Source organism: Neovison vison, chromosome 11 (genome assembly GCF_020171115.1).
Source record: "Neovison vison isolate M4711 chromosome 11, ASM_NN_V1, whole genome shotgun sequence".
Lineage (NCBI taxonomy): Eukaryota > Metazoa > Chordata > Mammalia > Carnivora > Mustelidae > Neogale > Neogale vison.
This window is the reverse complement of record NC_058101.1, coordinates 150,642,984-150,661,303: the sequence shown is the minus strand read 5'-3', so window position 1 is coordinate 150,661,303 and position 18,320 is coordinate 150,642,984. Positions and strand designations below refer to the sequence as shown.

The window sequence follows — 18,320 nt, the reverse complement described above, 5'->3', positions numbered from 1 at the left end:
GCTCAAATCAAGCATGACCCCCTCTTCCACTTAACCTAAACCTAGCTTCAGAATCCTTCTCAACACAGCGCTCCAAGCTCTCAGAACCACCGACCAGAGTAGGCACACACGCGTCCCATGCCTTCACCACTGAGTAATGTCTATCTCTGAGAGGTAGCTATTCATAGTCACATGACCTACTAATTATTATTAATTATTCCATTAACATAATACCATAATTCACATGATTCACTTGCTATACGTGTAAAAAGCCCAAGGAGAGAGAGAGAGACTTCCTGCTGCAGGATCAGAGAGGCCTCCCCAGAGACAGGAGCATCTGATGGGTGAGGAGACGGGTCCTTGCAAAGCAGGGGGAGGGGGTGTGGGAGGCCGCCTCGCACAGCCCACCCCTAGCCCACTGCTCTCTCTGAGCCGGTCACCTGTACATGATGATGTTCATGTAGCAGCTGTCCCTCTGGAAGCAGGGACTCAGCAGGATGTCATCCCCGCGGGTGAAGCGGACCTCCACAGGGTAGTGGGCCACCATCTTGGGGTGTGCCTCCAGCATGGCCTTGAGTTCCAGCAGGGCCTCCTTGGTCTTCTCTCTGCACTCGGCCGGGGGAGTGGGCACAGACTCAGGGAGGGGTCTCCTGGAGCCCTCACACAGGGCCCCGCACAGCCCCCCAGCCCACACCCAGGGACAGGAGGGCTCCCAGCACTGAAGGAGCTCCATGCTGCTGGCTGCTCTCCAAGTCCTTCTCATAGAAAGGGGGCCTGAGAATGTGCCTCCTGGGGAGCTTCTCTGGCTCCTGGTTCAGTCCTGGACCCCCACCCAGTCACAGGCTCCCCGCAGGTGTCTGGAAATAGCTGTCCCACACCCCCGGCCTCTTCCTTTTCTGACAGAGTAAAGTCCGTATGCTTCTAATACCTCCACTTGTTCTAATATCCCCCCCAGGACAGCAGTGCCCCAGCCCCTGAACAGAGACAGGGGCATCTCCTAAGCTGTGGGCACCATCATTCCCTTTTCCTGGAGAGAGACAAAGAGAGGGGACCATTCTGAGAGAAAGCTGTAATGAGTTCTGGGGCTATGGACATAACCTAGGTCCTCACTGGACATTCCTCCCAAGCCAGAGTGCCTGCCCCTGGCATGCTAGGTGGGCTCTGTCCCCCGATGGACAGAATGCAGGGGACAGTCTTTCAGAAAAACAAGCAGCTGGGCAGGAACCCCCACACTCCAAGCCCATATGCTGTGACCCAGACCCTCTGGGCTGGAGAGGGACCGACAGGAGAACAGAGGGGATTCCGTGGCTGATATCCCCTCAGAGGTAGAATGGCTGGGTACAAGGGTGCCAGAAAGGGACTTGGCCTCTGGCGTTCCCCCTCCTAACAGTGGGTAGGACCGGGAACGTGGTTTCTGTGCTAGGGCTGCAGCGAGGACCCAAGGGGGTCTCTTCGACCCTGACCCCCACAGCCCGGACCGCACAGCCTCTACCTGGGGATGGCCCAGTCCTGGACGTGCTGCTTGAAGCGACACTCGTAGGTGAAGATCTTGTGGCTGACGTTGCTGCTCTCCTTCTTCCTGGTAAACAGGAGCCAGAAGAAGCAGCGATTGATCCAGCCCACGAGGCCTGGCAGGAAGGTGCTGGAGGGACAACGCAGAGGGGCAATGAACAATCATATTACTGGGATGCCTGGGTGGCTCAGCGGTGAAAGCGTCTGCCGTCAGCTCAGGTCATGAACCCAGGGTCTTGGGGCTGAGTCCCACGCCAGGCTCCCTGCTCAACAAAAGTCTGCTTCTCCCCTTCCTTGCTGCTCTGCTTGTGCTCTTTGACAAATAAATAAAATCTTTAAAAAAAAAAATCATTCTCTAGCATTTAGTGAGTCCTGGTGGTGGTCTGTAACCATGGGCTAAGCTCCTTACTAACCTCATTCCCTACAGACTGCCGCTTCGCAGTCTCTGCAACTCGGACACCTTCTGGGGGATACAGACGCCACTTCCACATCACCCTCCCAACCCTGCCAGAAGCCCCATGGGAACAGCCCACATGCGTGCCCCACTCTGCCACTGAGGACTAGCTTTGTTTTCAGTGTTTGGAGTTTTTTCATTCTTAATTGTGGTAAAAAATACCTAACATGAAATGCGCCATCTTAGCCATTTTTAAGTATAAAGTTTAGCCTTGTTAAGTACATTCACGTTGTCCTGGAGTGAGTCTCTGAAATCCTGCAGAGCTGAAACTCTGGCCCCAGTGAACATCTCCCCATTGACCCTCCCCCAGCCTCTTTCTGTCTCCATGAACTTGACCCCTCTTGGGGTCTCCCAGAAGTACAATCGTACAGTATTTGCCTTCTGGGATTGGCTTCTTTCCCTCAGCATCTTGTCCTCAAGGTTCATCCATGTTGCTGCCTGCATCAGTGCGTCAGAACTGCCTTCCTTTTTAATAATATACAGCATATTAATAATACACCATTTTAAGTGAGACTACATTTTGCTTAGCCATTCCTCCATCGCCCACGTGGGCTGCCTCTACCTTTTGGCTAATGTGAATAGCACTGCTATGAACATGGGTGTGCTAAATTCTCTTTGAGTTCCTCATTTTAATTCTTTCAGATACATACCCAAAGAGGACACAGGCCCTGAGGCTGGCTGCAGGGGCCTGTCCCGTCATCCAGTTCATGAACCCGCTTCCTTCCCCGCTCAGGCTCCTGTGAGCTGAACTGGCTCTACTCACATTAGTGGCATAGCTCGTGCCTCTCCTGGAGTCACTCGAGCCTCCTGGTAACAAGGCTTGCCTAGCTTCTCCCTGCCTGCGGGTAGCCTCTGCTTAGAAGCACCCTTACTATACTCCTGTCCCTTGTGGCATCCTTGCCGTCTCATTTCCTGTCAAAAATCCATCCCAGCTGCTCAGAGCACCTCATGGCAGTTATAGATAAACAGCAGATTCACTTAGGTGGGGCACCAGAAACCACTGTGAGGAGGGAGGGAAGTAAGGTCTACTGAACACCTTTCATGCAGACCCCATGTCGAATCCTCCAAACAATCCAACTGTTGCTAGCGGCTCTACTTTATATACGGGTAAACCACAGCTCAGAGAGGCTGAGCGATTTACCCAGAGTCACACGGCAGGAAAATGAAAGAGTGAGGACCAGAGTCCAAGTCCACTTGAATCCACAGCTCATGCTCCTTTCATGGGCCCAAGCTGCCGAGTTTCCTGGAATTCAGAAAGGGTCCCCGGGTACCTGTTGCAGGGGTAGGGTTGGGGGACAGTGTCATCAGTTTCAAGGCAGATGCTCTCTGTTGACTCCGAGGCCAGGGGCTATGGTGGAGCTCCCACTGACTCCTGGGCATGGGGCTATTCTAACCAGAGTTGCTGAGCTTGGCCTTGGCCCTGGCTCACCCTCCAGGGACCTGTTCCCAACAGCCTGCCTTTCTGTCCTGGTCACCTCTGGCCACCAGCCTCACTCCTACAGTGGAACCCCACTGAACTCTTCAAAGACAGGCACCAAACTTTTCATTTGGCAATTTTTTTAAGCCTTTATTTATCCATTTGACAGAGAGAGAGAGAAAGAGACAGAGCACAAGCAGGGGAAGCAGCAGGCAGGGGGCGCCCGATGCAGGGCTCAATCCCAGGACTCTGCGATAATGACCTGAGCTGAAGGCAGTCGCCCAACCAACTGAGCCACCCAGGTGCCCCTTTATTTGGCATTTCTTACACAGATATCTAGGAGCCTCCCCCCAGGTGCCAGGCACTGTTTGGGGCACTGGGGTCTGAGTGCAATGGGAAAGACAAGAGTCCCTGCCCTTGCCAGGACACGGTGAGTTTGGCTGTGAAGCAGCCATTAAACCACCAAGTACCAGCTGTTATTCCTTTCTTGTTCCCACACCTTCAGGCCACAGCTTAGCGAGCATCAGACAGCGGCTGGGGTGAGCTGGATGGGCGCAGTTTCCAGAAGAGCTAAACCAGAGCCATGTGGGCTGAACTCAGAGTCTGCTGAGCTCTCACAGAGCGTCCACTCGGGCCAGGAAGTGGTAGCAGTGATTCAGAGCCCAATTTATTTGAGTGCTCCCTGGGCTCGGGCTCCCCAGACACACACACATAAAGCTGCCAAGAGGCTGTGATGGAAGGTGGAGAGAAAGCCTGAGTCGGCGTTTCCACTCTTTCCCATCCATATTGTGCTGGAGCGGTGGCTCCCATGCGGGCTTCCTCACAGCTCCCTTACCCTTGCCTGTGCAGACGCAGTGTGTCCTGCTTCCATTTCACTCTCCTACCACTTTCCAGGCAGTTAGTCACCCCAGCATGTGTCCCCTCGGGTGCCACCTGCAGCTCCATACCCCTGGGAAGGCCAACCCTTCCCCAGATCCCCGGATGCAGACCTATAGAGCCAAAGGTCTCAGCCACGTCCAGGATGCAGCAAGAACTCCAGGTAGTTCTGCATGTCCTGTCATGGGTGCTACCCATGGGGGGTTTCTCTGCCCTTTTGGTAGGGAAAGATTTCTTTTCTTTCTTTTTTTTTTAATTTTTTTTAAGATTTTATTTATTTGGTTGTCAGAGAGAGAGGGAGAGCGAGCGAGCACAGGCAGACAGAGAGGCAGGCAGAGGCAGAGGGAGAAGCAGGCTCCCTGCCGAGCAAGGAGCCCGATGTGGGACTTGATCCCAGGACGGTGGGATCATGACCTGAGCCGAAGGCAGCTGCTTAACCAACTGAGCCACCCAGGGGTCCCTAGGGAAAGATTTCTTAACAAGACACAGAAGTCCCCAAGGTGAAAGAAGAGATGGCCAAATTTTACTCAATTAACATTAAATACATCTACATGTAAAAAAAAAAAGCCATAAAAGTGAAAGATGACACAAACAGGGAGATGTTGCAACACAAAAGCTGCATGTTCAAGATAGACCAATAAAACCCTATGGAACAGTAAGAAAAAAAATGCCCACTCAATTTTTAAAAAGGGCAAAAAACACAAATAGGTGCTTTACAGGCAAGAAATACGAAGGGTCCATAAAATGGAAAAATGGGCACTCTTCCTAGTAAGCATGGAAAAAAGAATTCAGAACCACAGTAAGCTACTATTTAATACACATCACCTGAAAGTGTAAAAGCCTGACAATTCCAACTCTGAGCGGCTTGCAGAGCAGAGAATCGGACAGGGCTCAGCGGGGAAACTTGAGGAGGACAATTGGATGCACGAGGCTGAAGCTACTGGGGCTCAATGGCCCAGGAATTCCACTCATGACAAAGTCTACTCAAGACAAAAATTAAAAAGCACCAGGAGCAACGGTTGAGAATGCTCACAGAAATGTTGTTTGTAACAGGGAAAAAAAAATCCTAGAAACAACCCAAATATCCAAGTATGGATAAACACAACACGGTAAATGCCTCCAGTGAAAAATGAGTAATTCCAGCTATCCCTATCAACATGGGTCATTCTCACTACGGAAGCTGAACTAAAAATTTATTATTTCGGGATTCATAAAACTAAAGTATGAACAAAAGCAAGGGAATGATAAGCATTAAGTTCCAGGTGGTGGTTACTTCTTGGTAACCCCTTGGAGGCTGTGATCTGGGACTTCACGAAGACCACGCCAATTGTACGTGTCTTGTTTCATTTCTTAAGCTGCAGGTAAGCCCGTGGGTGCTTACTACATGATTCTTTATACTTTTGTTTTCTGTATTATTTTGCATGTATAAAATATTTTTTAAAAATTGTATGATGCCATCCCATGTCTTGGCTGGATACAGAGTTACCATTGAAGTCCCCATAAAATCTTTCGCATCACTCAGTGTTCCATGTCTGCCATGAACAGGCACAACATGGGCCCCGAGCATGAGCACAGCTTTTATTTTATTATTTTTTAAGGATTTATTTATTTGACAAAGACAGACACAGTGAGAGAGGGAACACAAGCAGGGGGAGTGGGAGAGGGAGAAGAAGGCTTCCCACCAAGCAGGGAGCCCGATGCGGGGCTCAAACCCAGGACCCTGGGATCATGACCCAAGCCGAAGGCAGACGTCTAATGACGTAGCCACCCAGGCACCCCATGAGCACAGATTTTAGGCTGGGAAGGAGGTAGAAAACAGGACGAGAGAAGATTTACATCATCCGGGCATTGGTATTTTTTAGAAAGCTCCCCAGGTAATATGAATGTACAGGCATGGTTGAAAATCACTGCTCTAGACCCAGGACACACGCCCAATTTACATGCATAAAGGCCAGTGTGTTGTTCTGATGGACCACATCCTCAACAGCATACAGCATATGCCAGGAAAAGGTACCCTTGCATTCCTACCTGATCCAGAGCAGGAACTCCAGTAAATAGAATCCAATGGCGTAGTCCCAAAACCAGTTTGCGCAGGAGGAGGGGGGCTGGGAAGAAGAATCTGTGATCAGTACAGGGGCAGATCTCAGCAGCTTTCCTACATATACGTATACGTATACATATCCTTAAATTTTAGTTAGTTAACATACAGTGTAATATTGGTTTCTGTAGAATTCAGTGGCTGCTTTCTGAACTATGCATCCCAGTGTCCCCTTAGAGAGATATGTGTCGCAGGAGTAGCTGCCTGTGTGTGTTTGGGGGTGACCGACCTACCTACCAGTACAACTGAAAGCCTCACTTCTTGGTGACGCAGCCAAATCTCATGCCCCTTTCATGTCACGTGTATTCATGTATTTCTGTATGTATTTATTCTGCACAAGACAAAGATGTGCATTGGTTCCTCCTCTTCCGAGCCCATGAGGCAGGTATCCAGCAATCATCCTTTATGAGCCCCATGCCAGCCCCTAACACACAATGAGTGTCACTGCTTTTGTTTGACTTGTCCCCTGAACATTCATCCTAAGGGATGGCTTCATGTTCTGCTGAGCAGCAGCCCATTTGCTAAGGACACGGGGGAGAGACAAAACCACTGATTCCTTCACCTGTCCAGTTGGGGGTGGCAAAGATGGGGGTGTTGGAGGGAAGGAGAGGGTGTATTAGATGGTTTGTCCAGGTATACCCTATGTTATCCTAGCCTGTCCTGCCAATACTTCTGCTCCCCTCTCCCACATCTAGGCTGTCCCTTGACTTCACTCCCACATATCCCTACCTGTGGTCACCTTGGATCCTTACTGGGCCAACTCTCCTTCCTCCTTCCACCCTGCTTCTGTCCTCACATTCAGTGATGCTCACTCTTGCTTCCCCTCTCACACCTCACTGATCATCGGGACAAAGACAAATGTCAGCACCCTGGGGACTGCAGGCTGTGTGTAAGGATGGTGATGATGCTGTTGTTACCTTGTTGGTGTGGTCCTGGTAGATGACGCTGACATTCTCACTGTGCGGGAACCAGAGGAAGCGAAAGTATTCGGATTTCTTGAGGTGGCTGTCCAAGTTGTTAAGAACCTGACCCCCACAGAAGGAGAAAGGGAAGACTGTGTTGGTTACAGGATGATGGTGGGGGAAGTACCGGGAGTCAGGGCCTGGGGGTGCATCAGATTCTCCCCACCAAGGAAAATACTTACAATTGTCCTAACAATGCCAAATGACATGGAATGTGCCTTGGAATATGCAGGACAGGAAGATGGTCCTTTTTGCACATTGACTTCCCCAAGTAGCTCAGAGGAAAGAAATGATTTGTCTTGACTGGAACAATTCTTAGCTATGTGAGTTTGGACAAGGCATGTAACATCCCTGTGCCTCAGGCTCCTCATCTATAAAATGGGACTAATCACAATACCCATGGCAGGACTGGTATGAACACCTAGAGAGTGCTTACCATGGTGTCACAGACATGGTAAGCGCTGGACAGGTATAAGCTGCTGCTGTCGCTACCCTCACATTGTCACCACTGCCATCATCATCATCTTTTATCCTCATAATGCCTGATGAACAGAAGAATCTTGCTCTAATATGACTGATCATTGCACTCCTGGAGATGACATCACAGAGCAAATAATGTCTCCCTAAAACCCAACAAGTAGATATAGGACAATTTCTGAGACTGGGGTAGCCAGACTGGGGGTTGACAGGGAGCTGGGAGGTTGAGGAAAAGCACCACTGGTCTTGGAGTAAGTTCTGATTTGAGCCCTGGTCTTCAGCTTACTGGCTGTAAGACCTTGGAGGAGCCGTGTACCCTGAGCTTTGGCTTTCCTATCCATAACATGTGAGCATTTGTGCAATGAAATGACATAATCTACATCAAAGCTCCTAAGTTCAGTGACTGTCCTGTGGGATGTGCCCAAGGAACAGTCTGGTCCTGGATCTGGTCAATGCTAGCACACACACACATCAATATACCAGTGCTAATCCCCCAAAAGTCCCTAGCTGGGACTTCCAGAAAGCCCTCTTGAGTGCCCTGGGTAGCATCTCTCCATCTATAGAATGACGATAGTAATATCTTTCCTTCCTTCCTTCTAGGGCTGTTGTGAGGATCAGGGGCGATCATGGATTTAAAAGTATTTTATAGGGACGCCTGGGTGGGTGGCTCAGTTGTTAAATGTCTTCCTTCGGCTCAGGTCATACATAATTCCAGGGTCCTGAGATCGAGTTCCACATCAGGCTCCCTGCTCAGCACGGAGCCTGCTTCTTCCTCTTCCTGCTGTTCTCCCTGTTTGCGCTTGCTCTCTTGTTCCCTTTCTCTCTCTCTGACAAATAAATACATAAAATCTTTGAAAAAAATAAAAATACTTTATAAGCTGTAAACTCAACATGTGAGTGAGGGAGGACAGAGTGTCAGGAAAAACAGGAAAAAAAAAAAAGCTTACTGCCCAAACACATTGTGGGGAATTTGGTAGCCAACATAGACAAATGACTGGATCCAATCATGGGTCAATCCAGTGTCTAAAGAGGTTGGTGAGCTGGAGGAAGGATGGCCACATCTGATCAGGAAGGAAGGTGAAGTCAAGAGGAAGCACTGAGATGAACCCATCTCGAACTTGAGTTTGGAGTGTCTGAGAGCAGTGGAGCTTTAGAATTCTGACTCTTTGTTAGGACCGTCAGGGAGGCCCCCTGATTTGCTAGCCAGTGCATGGTACAGCCACGATTGCTGCATTCAAGTGATGTGGCTGTCATCCTAACCCTCCCCCACCCCACCCTGGCTCCAGTCTGTTGGTCCCTTGTTGTATTTCTACAAATGTCTCCCTAGCCTTCTCCTGTGACCCACTGCTGCTGCTGTGATGTAGTCCATGCCCTTGTTAGCTGTCACCCATACTCTCTTTTCTTTTTTTTTTAAGATTTTATTTATTTGACAGAGTGAGAGATCACAAGTAGGCAGAGAGGCAGGCAGATAGAGAGAGGGAAGCAGGCTCCCTGCTGAGCAGAGCGCCTGATGTGGGGCTCGATCTTAGGACCCTGAGATCATTACCTGAGCTGAAGGCAGAGGCTTAACCCACTGAGCCACCCAAGCGCCCCCCGTCACCCATACTCTTGCATGGCCTCATACTAGCCCCCCTTTCTCATCTCTCCAGACAACATCTACAGAGAACATACAAAGCACAACTCAGAAATCCCCGGCAGCTCTCTATCCTACAGAATAAAGCCCACACAACTTTGTTCAGTAGCCATAATCTCCGTCCGCAAACACTGTCTGATACAATGGCCACTGGCCCCACGTAGCCATTGAGCCCTGAAAAGTGACGTTATCTGAATGGAGATGTGTGTAATTCAAATGCTCCTCATAAAGCCATCTCCTCCCATTCTAAGTGGCTTCTGCATATACTGCATTCATCTCAGAACTAGACTGTTGTTACTGAAGCATCCCTCTCTCTCTGAAATTGGGCAGCATTCTCTTCCAGGTCAGGGACTGTTTCACCCAGCTTTGACTCCCCCTGCTAGAGCACAGATAAGTACAATTTTTTTAAAGAACCAGACAGGAGACAGGACATATTTCAGGCTTTGGGGGCCAAATGGTCTCTGTTGCAACTACTGAACTCTGCTGTGGTAGCGTGAAAGCCATTACAGACAATACATTGACAATGGGTGTGGTTGTGTGCCAATAAAAGCTTATTTACAAAAGCAGGCAGTGAGACAGATTTTGCCTGCAGGCTGTGCCTTCTCAACCCCTTGCCTTAGAGCTGCTGGCACAATGCCTTGCACAGAAAATGCTGGAGTACCCTATCACTCCTTATTAGAAGAGGAAGGACTTTCCTGCTGTGCTGAAGACCCAGGAAAAGTTCGGGATGAAATTCCAAAGCCCCTGTCTCTATCACTTCCATCCTGATAGGGTGAGGAACCCATGACCCACAGGACTCACATGTGGGGAGCCTCTGCGCAGAGCTAATTTTTCCCCTGGGAGAACCAGGAACACAGCCTGTTGGCTTGGCCTGGAGGGGGGCTGGGACACTGGGAAGGAGAAAACCACCTCGTCTCCTCCTCGTTGGCATCCCAGGCCATCCCCCTCTATTGCCCAGAACCCCAACTGTAAATGTAATAATGATGCCCTTCTCAGCTCTGGTGCTGGAATCCAGCTTCCTACACAGACTGAAGTGATGAGACTCAGCCCCCTCATTCCATTTTGTGCCTCTCTCCTGACACCAGCCATTTGTTTTCCTCCTTGCATGAGAGAAACAAGGCATATATTCCCCAGCCCAACACACAACTGTAAGCTTCTAGAGGCATGAACCATGCATAATGAAGCTCTGGACTCTCCATGGCCCCCAACTGAGCACCAAGAGGCTGCTGAACGGTGGTGAAACAGTGACACCCCTGCCCTGCCAAACACACACACACTGTAAACTAAAGTCTCTCCTTCAGGACCCACAAACCATCCTATCTGGAGGAAGACGGTCCCTAGGATCATGGACTTCCTTGATCTGACTTGGGTTTCCTGGGAGCACGACCACAACAATTTGGGTCCCAGAGGAATCTCTCCCCTGGCACATTACAGGCATGAAGGGTTCTAGCAGATTCTGTCCCCTCAGATTTTGATGTTGTGGCACTGCTGAGCTGGCTTTTGAGAACTGGCTATCAGGCTTGGGAGCAGAGGGCTCCAAGTCGACGGGTGTGTGTTGGAGTGGGGGCTTACGCAGCCTCAGCAAAATGGCTGGCATCTGGACGGGTTGGTGACACACTAAAACCAATCCTGCTTCCTGGGGCCCTACAGGAGTGGTGACGAGGTAACCAGCTGTCATCACATCTCACTGTGCTTTGGGTGGCATAAAGGGCAAAAAGGTTGACAACAGTTTCTAAGATCTTCATGCCTTCTGAAGATGGGAGCAGATGAGGAAAATCCCAGGAAGGATGGATTTTTAATAAATTGCTGATCAACTGACCTTGAATTACCTTGCATTGAGCACTGCCTTGTATTTTGTGGGTGCTGGGGAGTAAGAAACCTCAGATAAAATCCCTGCCCTCCAGAAACAAGTCACCAAGCAGCCAAAGGGAAGGGGGAACATTTCAAGAAGTGGTGACAATGTCCAGGAGCAAAACGGGTGACCAGCACCCCTAGCCTGGAAAGTACAGCTTTGACTTGGATTTTGGGATCCACACACAGCAGATGTTTCTAGGTAATACTGTGAGTAAAGTCAGAGCGAGGAGGCACTGGGGGGTTCCTCTCTCTGAGGCTCTAAAGAAAAGGGCAGAGGGTTCACCTGTTGTGTTTCCTTGAGTCCTGACAACATCTCACAGGGACAGTGGAGCTCTTATTAGAGACTCCTCCAGACTCACACAGTGTCAGCAAAGACACGGGGCTTCAAACCTGGTAGTCTGACTTGGAGAGATATTTCCAAGCTCTTCACTGCACCCCTCATGATGGGTCTAGTTGGGCTCTTCCAAAGTTCAAGACTAGAAGACCCACAGTAGGAATTTTATAGACACGTGCTGGATGCAAGGCAGGAAAGAGGAGAAAAGGGAAGGAAAGACATAATAAGGGAAGGAAAAGTGGCGGTGCAGCTAGTGTTCGAACTTAATTTTATGTGCAAGAAGCGACTGTCATTCTCCTTCGTCCTGGTTTCTGGTCCTCCTACTGCTCAAATGCTCCTCCTGTAGCCCAGGACCAGTCAGCCTGGAGGGCTTGGCCATCAGGGACAAGCCGTGGTCAGACAGGACATGCGCTGCGGAGCTGCGCACATCTTGGAGCTGCCAACGCAGAGCAACATCTTGCCACCCCCATGGAGGTGGGAGTTTCCTGGCAACCTAAATGGCCAAAAACAAGGAGTAGCTACCAATGCCAGAACAGGAGGCTGCCCTGTCTTCCTCTTGGTTCTCAAAAACTCAGGCCTCGTGAAGGTTAACTTCACGAGGTTAGTTTTCCTTTTAGATGAGAGGGAAAACATCCCAGGCTGAGCAAGGGGGAGAAGCTGTTCTAATGACCATTTTCTGATCCTTCCCTCTGCTTCCATGGGTTTGTTTCCTTTGAGGGGAGCAAGGTCTGTGTTGTGTGGCTTTCCATATCCACTTAGCTCCTTTTCCTAAGCATTCAAAGCCTCTCGAAGGTGCCCTTTAAAGGCTGACTTGAGTGGAGAGAGCAAAAGCAAATTAAATATGGGGCCATCTATTGCACAGCCCCCTTGGAATAAATCACAGGGCTGCAGATGTCGCTGACCTTCTGCGGCAGTCCTTGTTTCTGCCTGTGCGAGTGTGGGGAGGGCTGTGGGCGGGTTCCACGGAAGCTGATGATGGGTCTCTCAGGGAGGAAGGCCGCCTCTGCATGGGGGAGAGCAGCAGTCACCCGCTCACAGAAAGGGGGAGATCCACAGAGTGCTTGCTGTCTCACAGACTCCTACTCCATGAGCCCCCCTTGGGGTGAGCTGGGGTCTATGTGGGAGCCATGGGGGGTGGGGATGTTCCTTACAGGGCTCATGGCTCTCCTCAGGAGCAGGGCCCAGGCACTTCACCAGATGCTCCAAAGGAGAGAAACAGTAATGCCAGAGGTGAGTCTTGCCTCCAGGGTGTGGCGAGCAGGTGGGGGGACAGTTTCGAATCCAAGTGCTGCTCTGAAAGAATGTCGGAGCTGAGAGAGCTCTTCGGGGCCATCTGCTCTGACCCTGCTTTTAAAAGGTAAAGAAACTGGGGAGCCCAAATGTGAGGCATTTGCTCAATCAGGGCCAGACTTGGGGGGCTCTGCCTCCCTCCCCAGAGACCTTTCATTACATCCTGTTGATTGTTTATTGGTGTGTGATTGTGTGTGTGTGGGGGGCTACTTTGTCTTTTAGGAGAGGAGATCTCCACTGCTATTTCTCATGTGTCATCACAAACTTTCAAAATCAAAGAAGTCAGGGGGTGCCTGGGTGGCTCCGTCAGTTCTAAGCGTCTGCCCTCGGCTTGGGTCATGGGTTCGAGCTCCACATCAGGCTCTCTGCTCAGCAGGGAGCCTACTTCTCCCTCCTCCTCTGCCTGCTACTCCCCCTGTTTGTGCTCTCTCTCTGTCAAATAAGTAAATAAAATCTTTTTAAAGAAAACTAAAGAAGTTGGAAGCTATGAGAACATAGCCCATTGCCTAGAGTCGCTTAGAATTTTCGAGGATGTCATGTTTAAGTTAGAGTCTCCATGTTGAGGTAAGTTGGAGGCAAAAAAATCCTTGAGCTCTGGATAGACACAGAGGCCAGCCCGTGTGTGTGTGTGTGTGTGTGTGTGCGCGCACACATGTGTGAGTGTGCTGGGGTAGAGTAGAGGCCTGAGCTCAGGCTCCCCTAGAATCAGGACTTGGCTATAATTACTATTAGTCGATCTCTGCTGGGCCAGGGGAGGAGCAGAAAGAGAACAGGCCAGGTACCAGGAGACCGTCCATCCACTCAGCTGTAATATCCTAGCAGGAACCTGGGGGCTGGTCCTACTGACAAAAAGCAGCCATTTTTAAAAAATCTCCAGGTCAAAACCTTCAGCTTAAAGTAACAAGTGGTGACCTATGTGAGAGGCAGGAAAATAGATTCAACTATCAAGCACATGACAGCCCCTTCCCGCCTGGAAGTGGTCTGTGCTGTACTTCCATCCCTTAACCTGCCCTGTGCTCCACTGAAATCATCTCGCCAAGGTCAGCTACAACCTCCTCATGACCACACCGGTTAACACTCCAATTCTCCATGGAACTGGACCCCGTTGCCAGCTCTGTCCCGGACTCCTGGCATCCCTTGCCCTTGTGGCCAACCTCTCCTCATTGGCTTCATTCCTCTATCACCCATTCTCCTTGGCCTCCTTCTTGACACCCTCCCCATCTTCTTATCCACTCACTTCACACCCAAACCCACCCTCTCTGGGTGATCTTGCCTATCCTGTGACACCTAGGGGGTGGACGACCCCTACTTTGGCCTGAACTGTATCCATTCCACATTCATATATCAAAATCCTAACCCCCAGGACCTCGTAATAGGACTGTATTTGGAGACAGGGACTTTAAAGAAGCAATTAAGGCTAAATGAGGTCATTGGGTGGGCTCCAGTCCAACATGACTAACACCCTTGTAAGAAGAGAGTAGGACACAGATACACACAGACAGGAGACCACGTGAGGACATGCAAGAAGACAGCTGTCTATAAGCCAAGGGAAGAGTGCTCCCAGGAACCAACCCTGTAGACATCTTGGTCCAGTCCATGCTATTTGTTACCACAGCCCCAGCAGACTAAGACAACCCCTCAATCTCTACCTCCAGCCTCTGCCTCCTGCCCAAGTTCCAGTACTAGCTGCCTTCCAATACCTCCATGTGAGGCACCTCAAACCCGAGTTCCCAGGCTAAACTCATCATCTCGCTCCCCACACCTGCTGTGCCTCCTGGATTCTCCACCTCCATGGGAGCGCTCTTTCTGCCTCCCGCTTCTGACTCCCTCAACTCCACACTCAGCTGCCAAGTCCTACTGGTTCCTCATCTTAAGTATCTCTTGAACTTGTGCCCTAAAAAAAGTGGGCTTGGCTCTGTATTTCAGCCCCTTGAGTACCTCTCCAGTCTATGCCCACTCTATCTCATTCTCTCCCACATCTCCCTCCCAGCTCTGACTCTGGTCAGAGCTCTCTCTGCCAGGCTCCCTTGGGACTTGGCGGTTGTTATGAACTATTTCCTTGGCTCCCGGCTGGGCCATCTGCACTGGCTACTGTCTCCAGTGTCAAGTCCCAGAGCAGGTTGCTTAGTCTGTTGGTTTGTTGAGGAGAAGAAGGGGATACCCAGGTTTCCCAGCTGAAGCCTGAGAGGAAGGCATGGGTTGTATCTCAGTGGGGGTCCCTGCCACATCTTGCCCCATGACCAGGATGGAGGGGTCACCCCCTAAGAAGTAAAGAAGGGAAAGCCTGAGAATTCTAGAGGGATGAAGGCTAAAGGGAAAATCAATCCTTGCAACAGCATAACGGAATGTTATTCTGTGGTCTCAGGAATTACCCTAGAGTTTCAAATGCTGACCCCACAGGAGGCCTCAGTCAACATGCCTGGCACTGAACAGAATGAAAGATGCTTTCTGAACCCCACTTGGGGTGAACAGGGGTCTAGACTTGCCCTCTAGCACTGGTGGGGAAGATTGTAGCTGGCTGAGCCAGGCCTAGGTGGCCCCAAAGGACTCTGAGTCTGGGCTGATTCCAGCCAGACCCTTGAGGGCCTCCCTGGCTTAGCCACACCTTGTTCCTGCCAAATAGTTCCATGAAATGTCCTTGTCCCAAAATAGTCCTACTTTCTTGGGCCAAGCCTCAGGCAGTTATTTGCCAATTATTTGCAAATCAGACTCAGTACTGGTACTCCAGGGATCAACGCCACTTCCCATCATAGCTGTGCAATCCCTTTCTTACCACCAACTGGGAGATCTGGGAATCTATTTCCATCAAACACCATGCCTCTGAGTAAGGGGGCCTTCAGAAAGCAGGGCTTTGCCCTGTGGCTTCATGCATTAAAAATTCTGAGGTAAGGATTTTAGACCTGGTTCTAAGTAACTGTATTCTTCTTTTATCACTGACTAGGTGCCCCTGGGGACATATTTTAATACTGAATTAGATAATTTATGTGCATTACCTGATATAATCCTCAGATTCAATACTTCAAGGTTGGTATCTCCAACTTTCTTTTTGGATGAGGAAACTAGGGCTTAATAAGTTTAAATGACAGGCTCAAGGTCACAGTTCAGAGGTGGCAGAGCCAGCATTCAAGGCCAGGTCAACTGGATAGCCAATCCCACCCTACCCATGTTGGGTCAGTAATGCTTACATCATTCACTATTTCAACTGTGCAGGGTCTACTCATATTGAATGATGAGGTGACCACGGAGGCGCTCAAAGACCAAGGACCTTGAACCATAGATTTGACTCCCATAGACTTAGTGATTACCAGGCATTTCAGGGCTGCTGCATGCTACCCATCCATCCATGTGTCCATCCGTGCATCTGTGTATTCATGAAACCAATTATCCATCCATCCATCCATCCATCCATCCACATATCTATCTGTATGTCTGTGCAACTGTGAATCCATGCACCCAGCTGTCCATGCATCCATCCATCCATCCATCCATGCATCAATCCATCTCTCCAGTCAGCCAGCCAGCCAACATGCTTTTCATTCATTCCCAAAACATCGCCATCAGTCAGAAGTCATCCTTTCCACCCTCCATCATCTAGATCCACATTCCTTGCATGTTACCTTGGGCAGCCAGCCCAATGCAAAGTTAGTCCACCCGCTTGGCTGTGAAGAAGCCATTGTAAAGGGAATCCTGGGCACCTGCTACAGCTCAGTGCAGTCGAGAGTTAATGACTTCCCAGAGCACCCAACCTCCCTTCTCACCCAGATGTCTGCCAAACCCAGGCAGTTCCTCTGAGCTTCACTGACCTGCTCAGAAAGGGACGTGACCACAGTATCCTTGGAACAAGGAAGAGCTAGAAAGGTCAGCCCACTCCCCTATTCAGGGGCCCTGCAGAGCCCCCCAGAGCCGTCAGCATCCTCCCTTTATTTTCTGAGGTTGAGCAGGGGCGAGGAAGATGCCAGTACCTCTTCCAGGGTGGAGGGGAAGGAGACCTCCTGCAAGTGGAACTGGGGCACACACTGCAGGGTGATGGTGAGGATCACTCCCAGGCAGCCCAGATGCACCCGCGCCGCCTGGAACACCTCTGCGTTGCTGGACTCGGAGCACTCCAGAATGGTCCCATCAGCCGTCAGCAGGGTCAGCGCCACCACCTAGCCGTGGAGAGTGGTGCTTCAGAACCCCAGTGGCATTTCCCTTAGACCCCAGCTGAGGCCTTCCCTGCCCTGTATGTCCTGGGAAGCCAGGAGGGGAGGTGTCTATCCCCGGAAGATCAATGCCACCCGGCCACAGGGCAATGGGGAACCGGAGGCTCTGTCCAGCAGCATCAGCCCCCGAGCTCTTACCCCCAGTGCCCATTTCCAGAGGAATCCTCTTTTCTCACCGGTTTAAGTACTTCTCCACACCCTGCTATCTGCTAATTCAGATGGAAATTGTTTTTGACATGTGTAGTTGGCGGCTGGGGGCTCCGGGTGAGAGAACGGACAAAGCCGAACTAATTCCCATTAACAGCGACCAATTCCAGAGGGGAGAAATTGGCAGAAATGGGGCACAATGGCCATCTGTAGGAGTGAGGGCATCAGAATCATTTTTGTAGAAACCAGATTTTGTTCATGATCCAGAGCTGTGAGTAAGAACTGGCCAGTGAAACCCCTCGGCAGGGTCCAGCCACAGATAAAGGTAGGCACTTCTTTACTAGCTGTGTGACCTTGGGCGTGTTACCCAACCTCTCTGTTTCCTCATCTGCAAAATGAGGACAATAACTGTCTAAGAGACAGTGTGTGCCATATCCAGCTGAGTGTCCATTGTACAGTGGACGTTGAAATGTCAATCCCCTCCCCTCGATCCCGGCCCTTGGCATAATATAAAACAGCAGGCCTCTCCGGTTCCTTTCCAGCTGAGCTCCCTAAGAAAAGGGGATAGGAAATCTGCACATTTCAATTTGTGGTCACCCAGGATTATTTCTTACTCTGCTGAACATTCCCCCTCGAGCTTGGAGAAGAGTCGTGGAATGTCCACAGAGGGCTCCAAGTGCCAGAGGATCAGGTCCCACAAAGACCAGCATGCTTTGCTGTGGCAGCTCTTGCCTTGTGGGAGGGGCCGAGTGCAATGAACACAGGTGCCTTTGGTTGGTTTTCCCTTTCCTGGCTCATGCCAGGACACCCTTTACCTGCCTGGGGATTCTGTGGGGCTTTGTGATAGAAAGAGGGAAGGGAGAAGGACAAGAGCAGCCAGAGTCTGTGCACAATGCTGATGAGAAAGCAAAGTTTTAAGGCCAAGTGTGAACTAGGTTTCCCATGTGGTATACAAGAAAACAAATATATATATATATATATATATATATATATATATATTTTTTTTTTTTTTTTTTAAGAATCTCTTGGAAATTGCTTTTGGGCTGTTTTCCTTTGATCTCAGAGCCGCTCTGAGACCAGAGCAC

The 18,320-nt window shown here is 50.3% G+C and overlaps 1 protein-coding gene across 2 annotated transcripts in view; it reads right to left on the bottom strand.

The window, feature by feature from the left end:
* LOC122889651 (L-gulonolactone oxidase) overlaps window positions 1-18,320 on the bottom strand; it is a 31,562-nt gene that overhangs the window by 3,035 nt on the left and 10,207 nt on the right. For both annotated transcript variants that reach the window (XM_044224994.1, XM_044224995.1), the window contains 5 exons: window positions 16,849-17,034; window positions 7,254-7,361; window positions 6,267-6,343; window positions 1,472-1,621; window positions 420-584 (listed from right to left, as the gene is read on the bottom strand). In XM_044224994.1, the coding sequence (XP_044080929.1) occupies window positions 420-584; window positions 1,472-1,621; window positions 6,267-6,343; window positions 7,254-7,361; window positions 16,849-17,034 (686 nt within the window). The remainder of the gene's footprint in view (window positions 1-419; window positions 585-1,471; window positions 1,622-6,266; window positions 6,344-7,253; window positions 7,362-16,848; window positions 17,035-18,320) is intronic.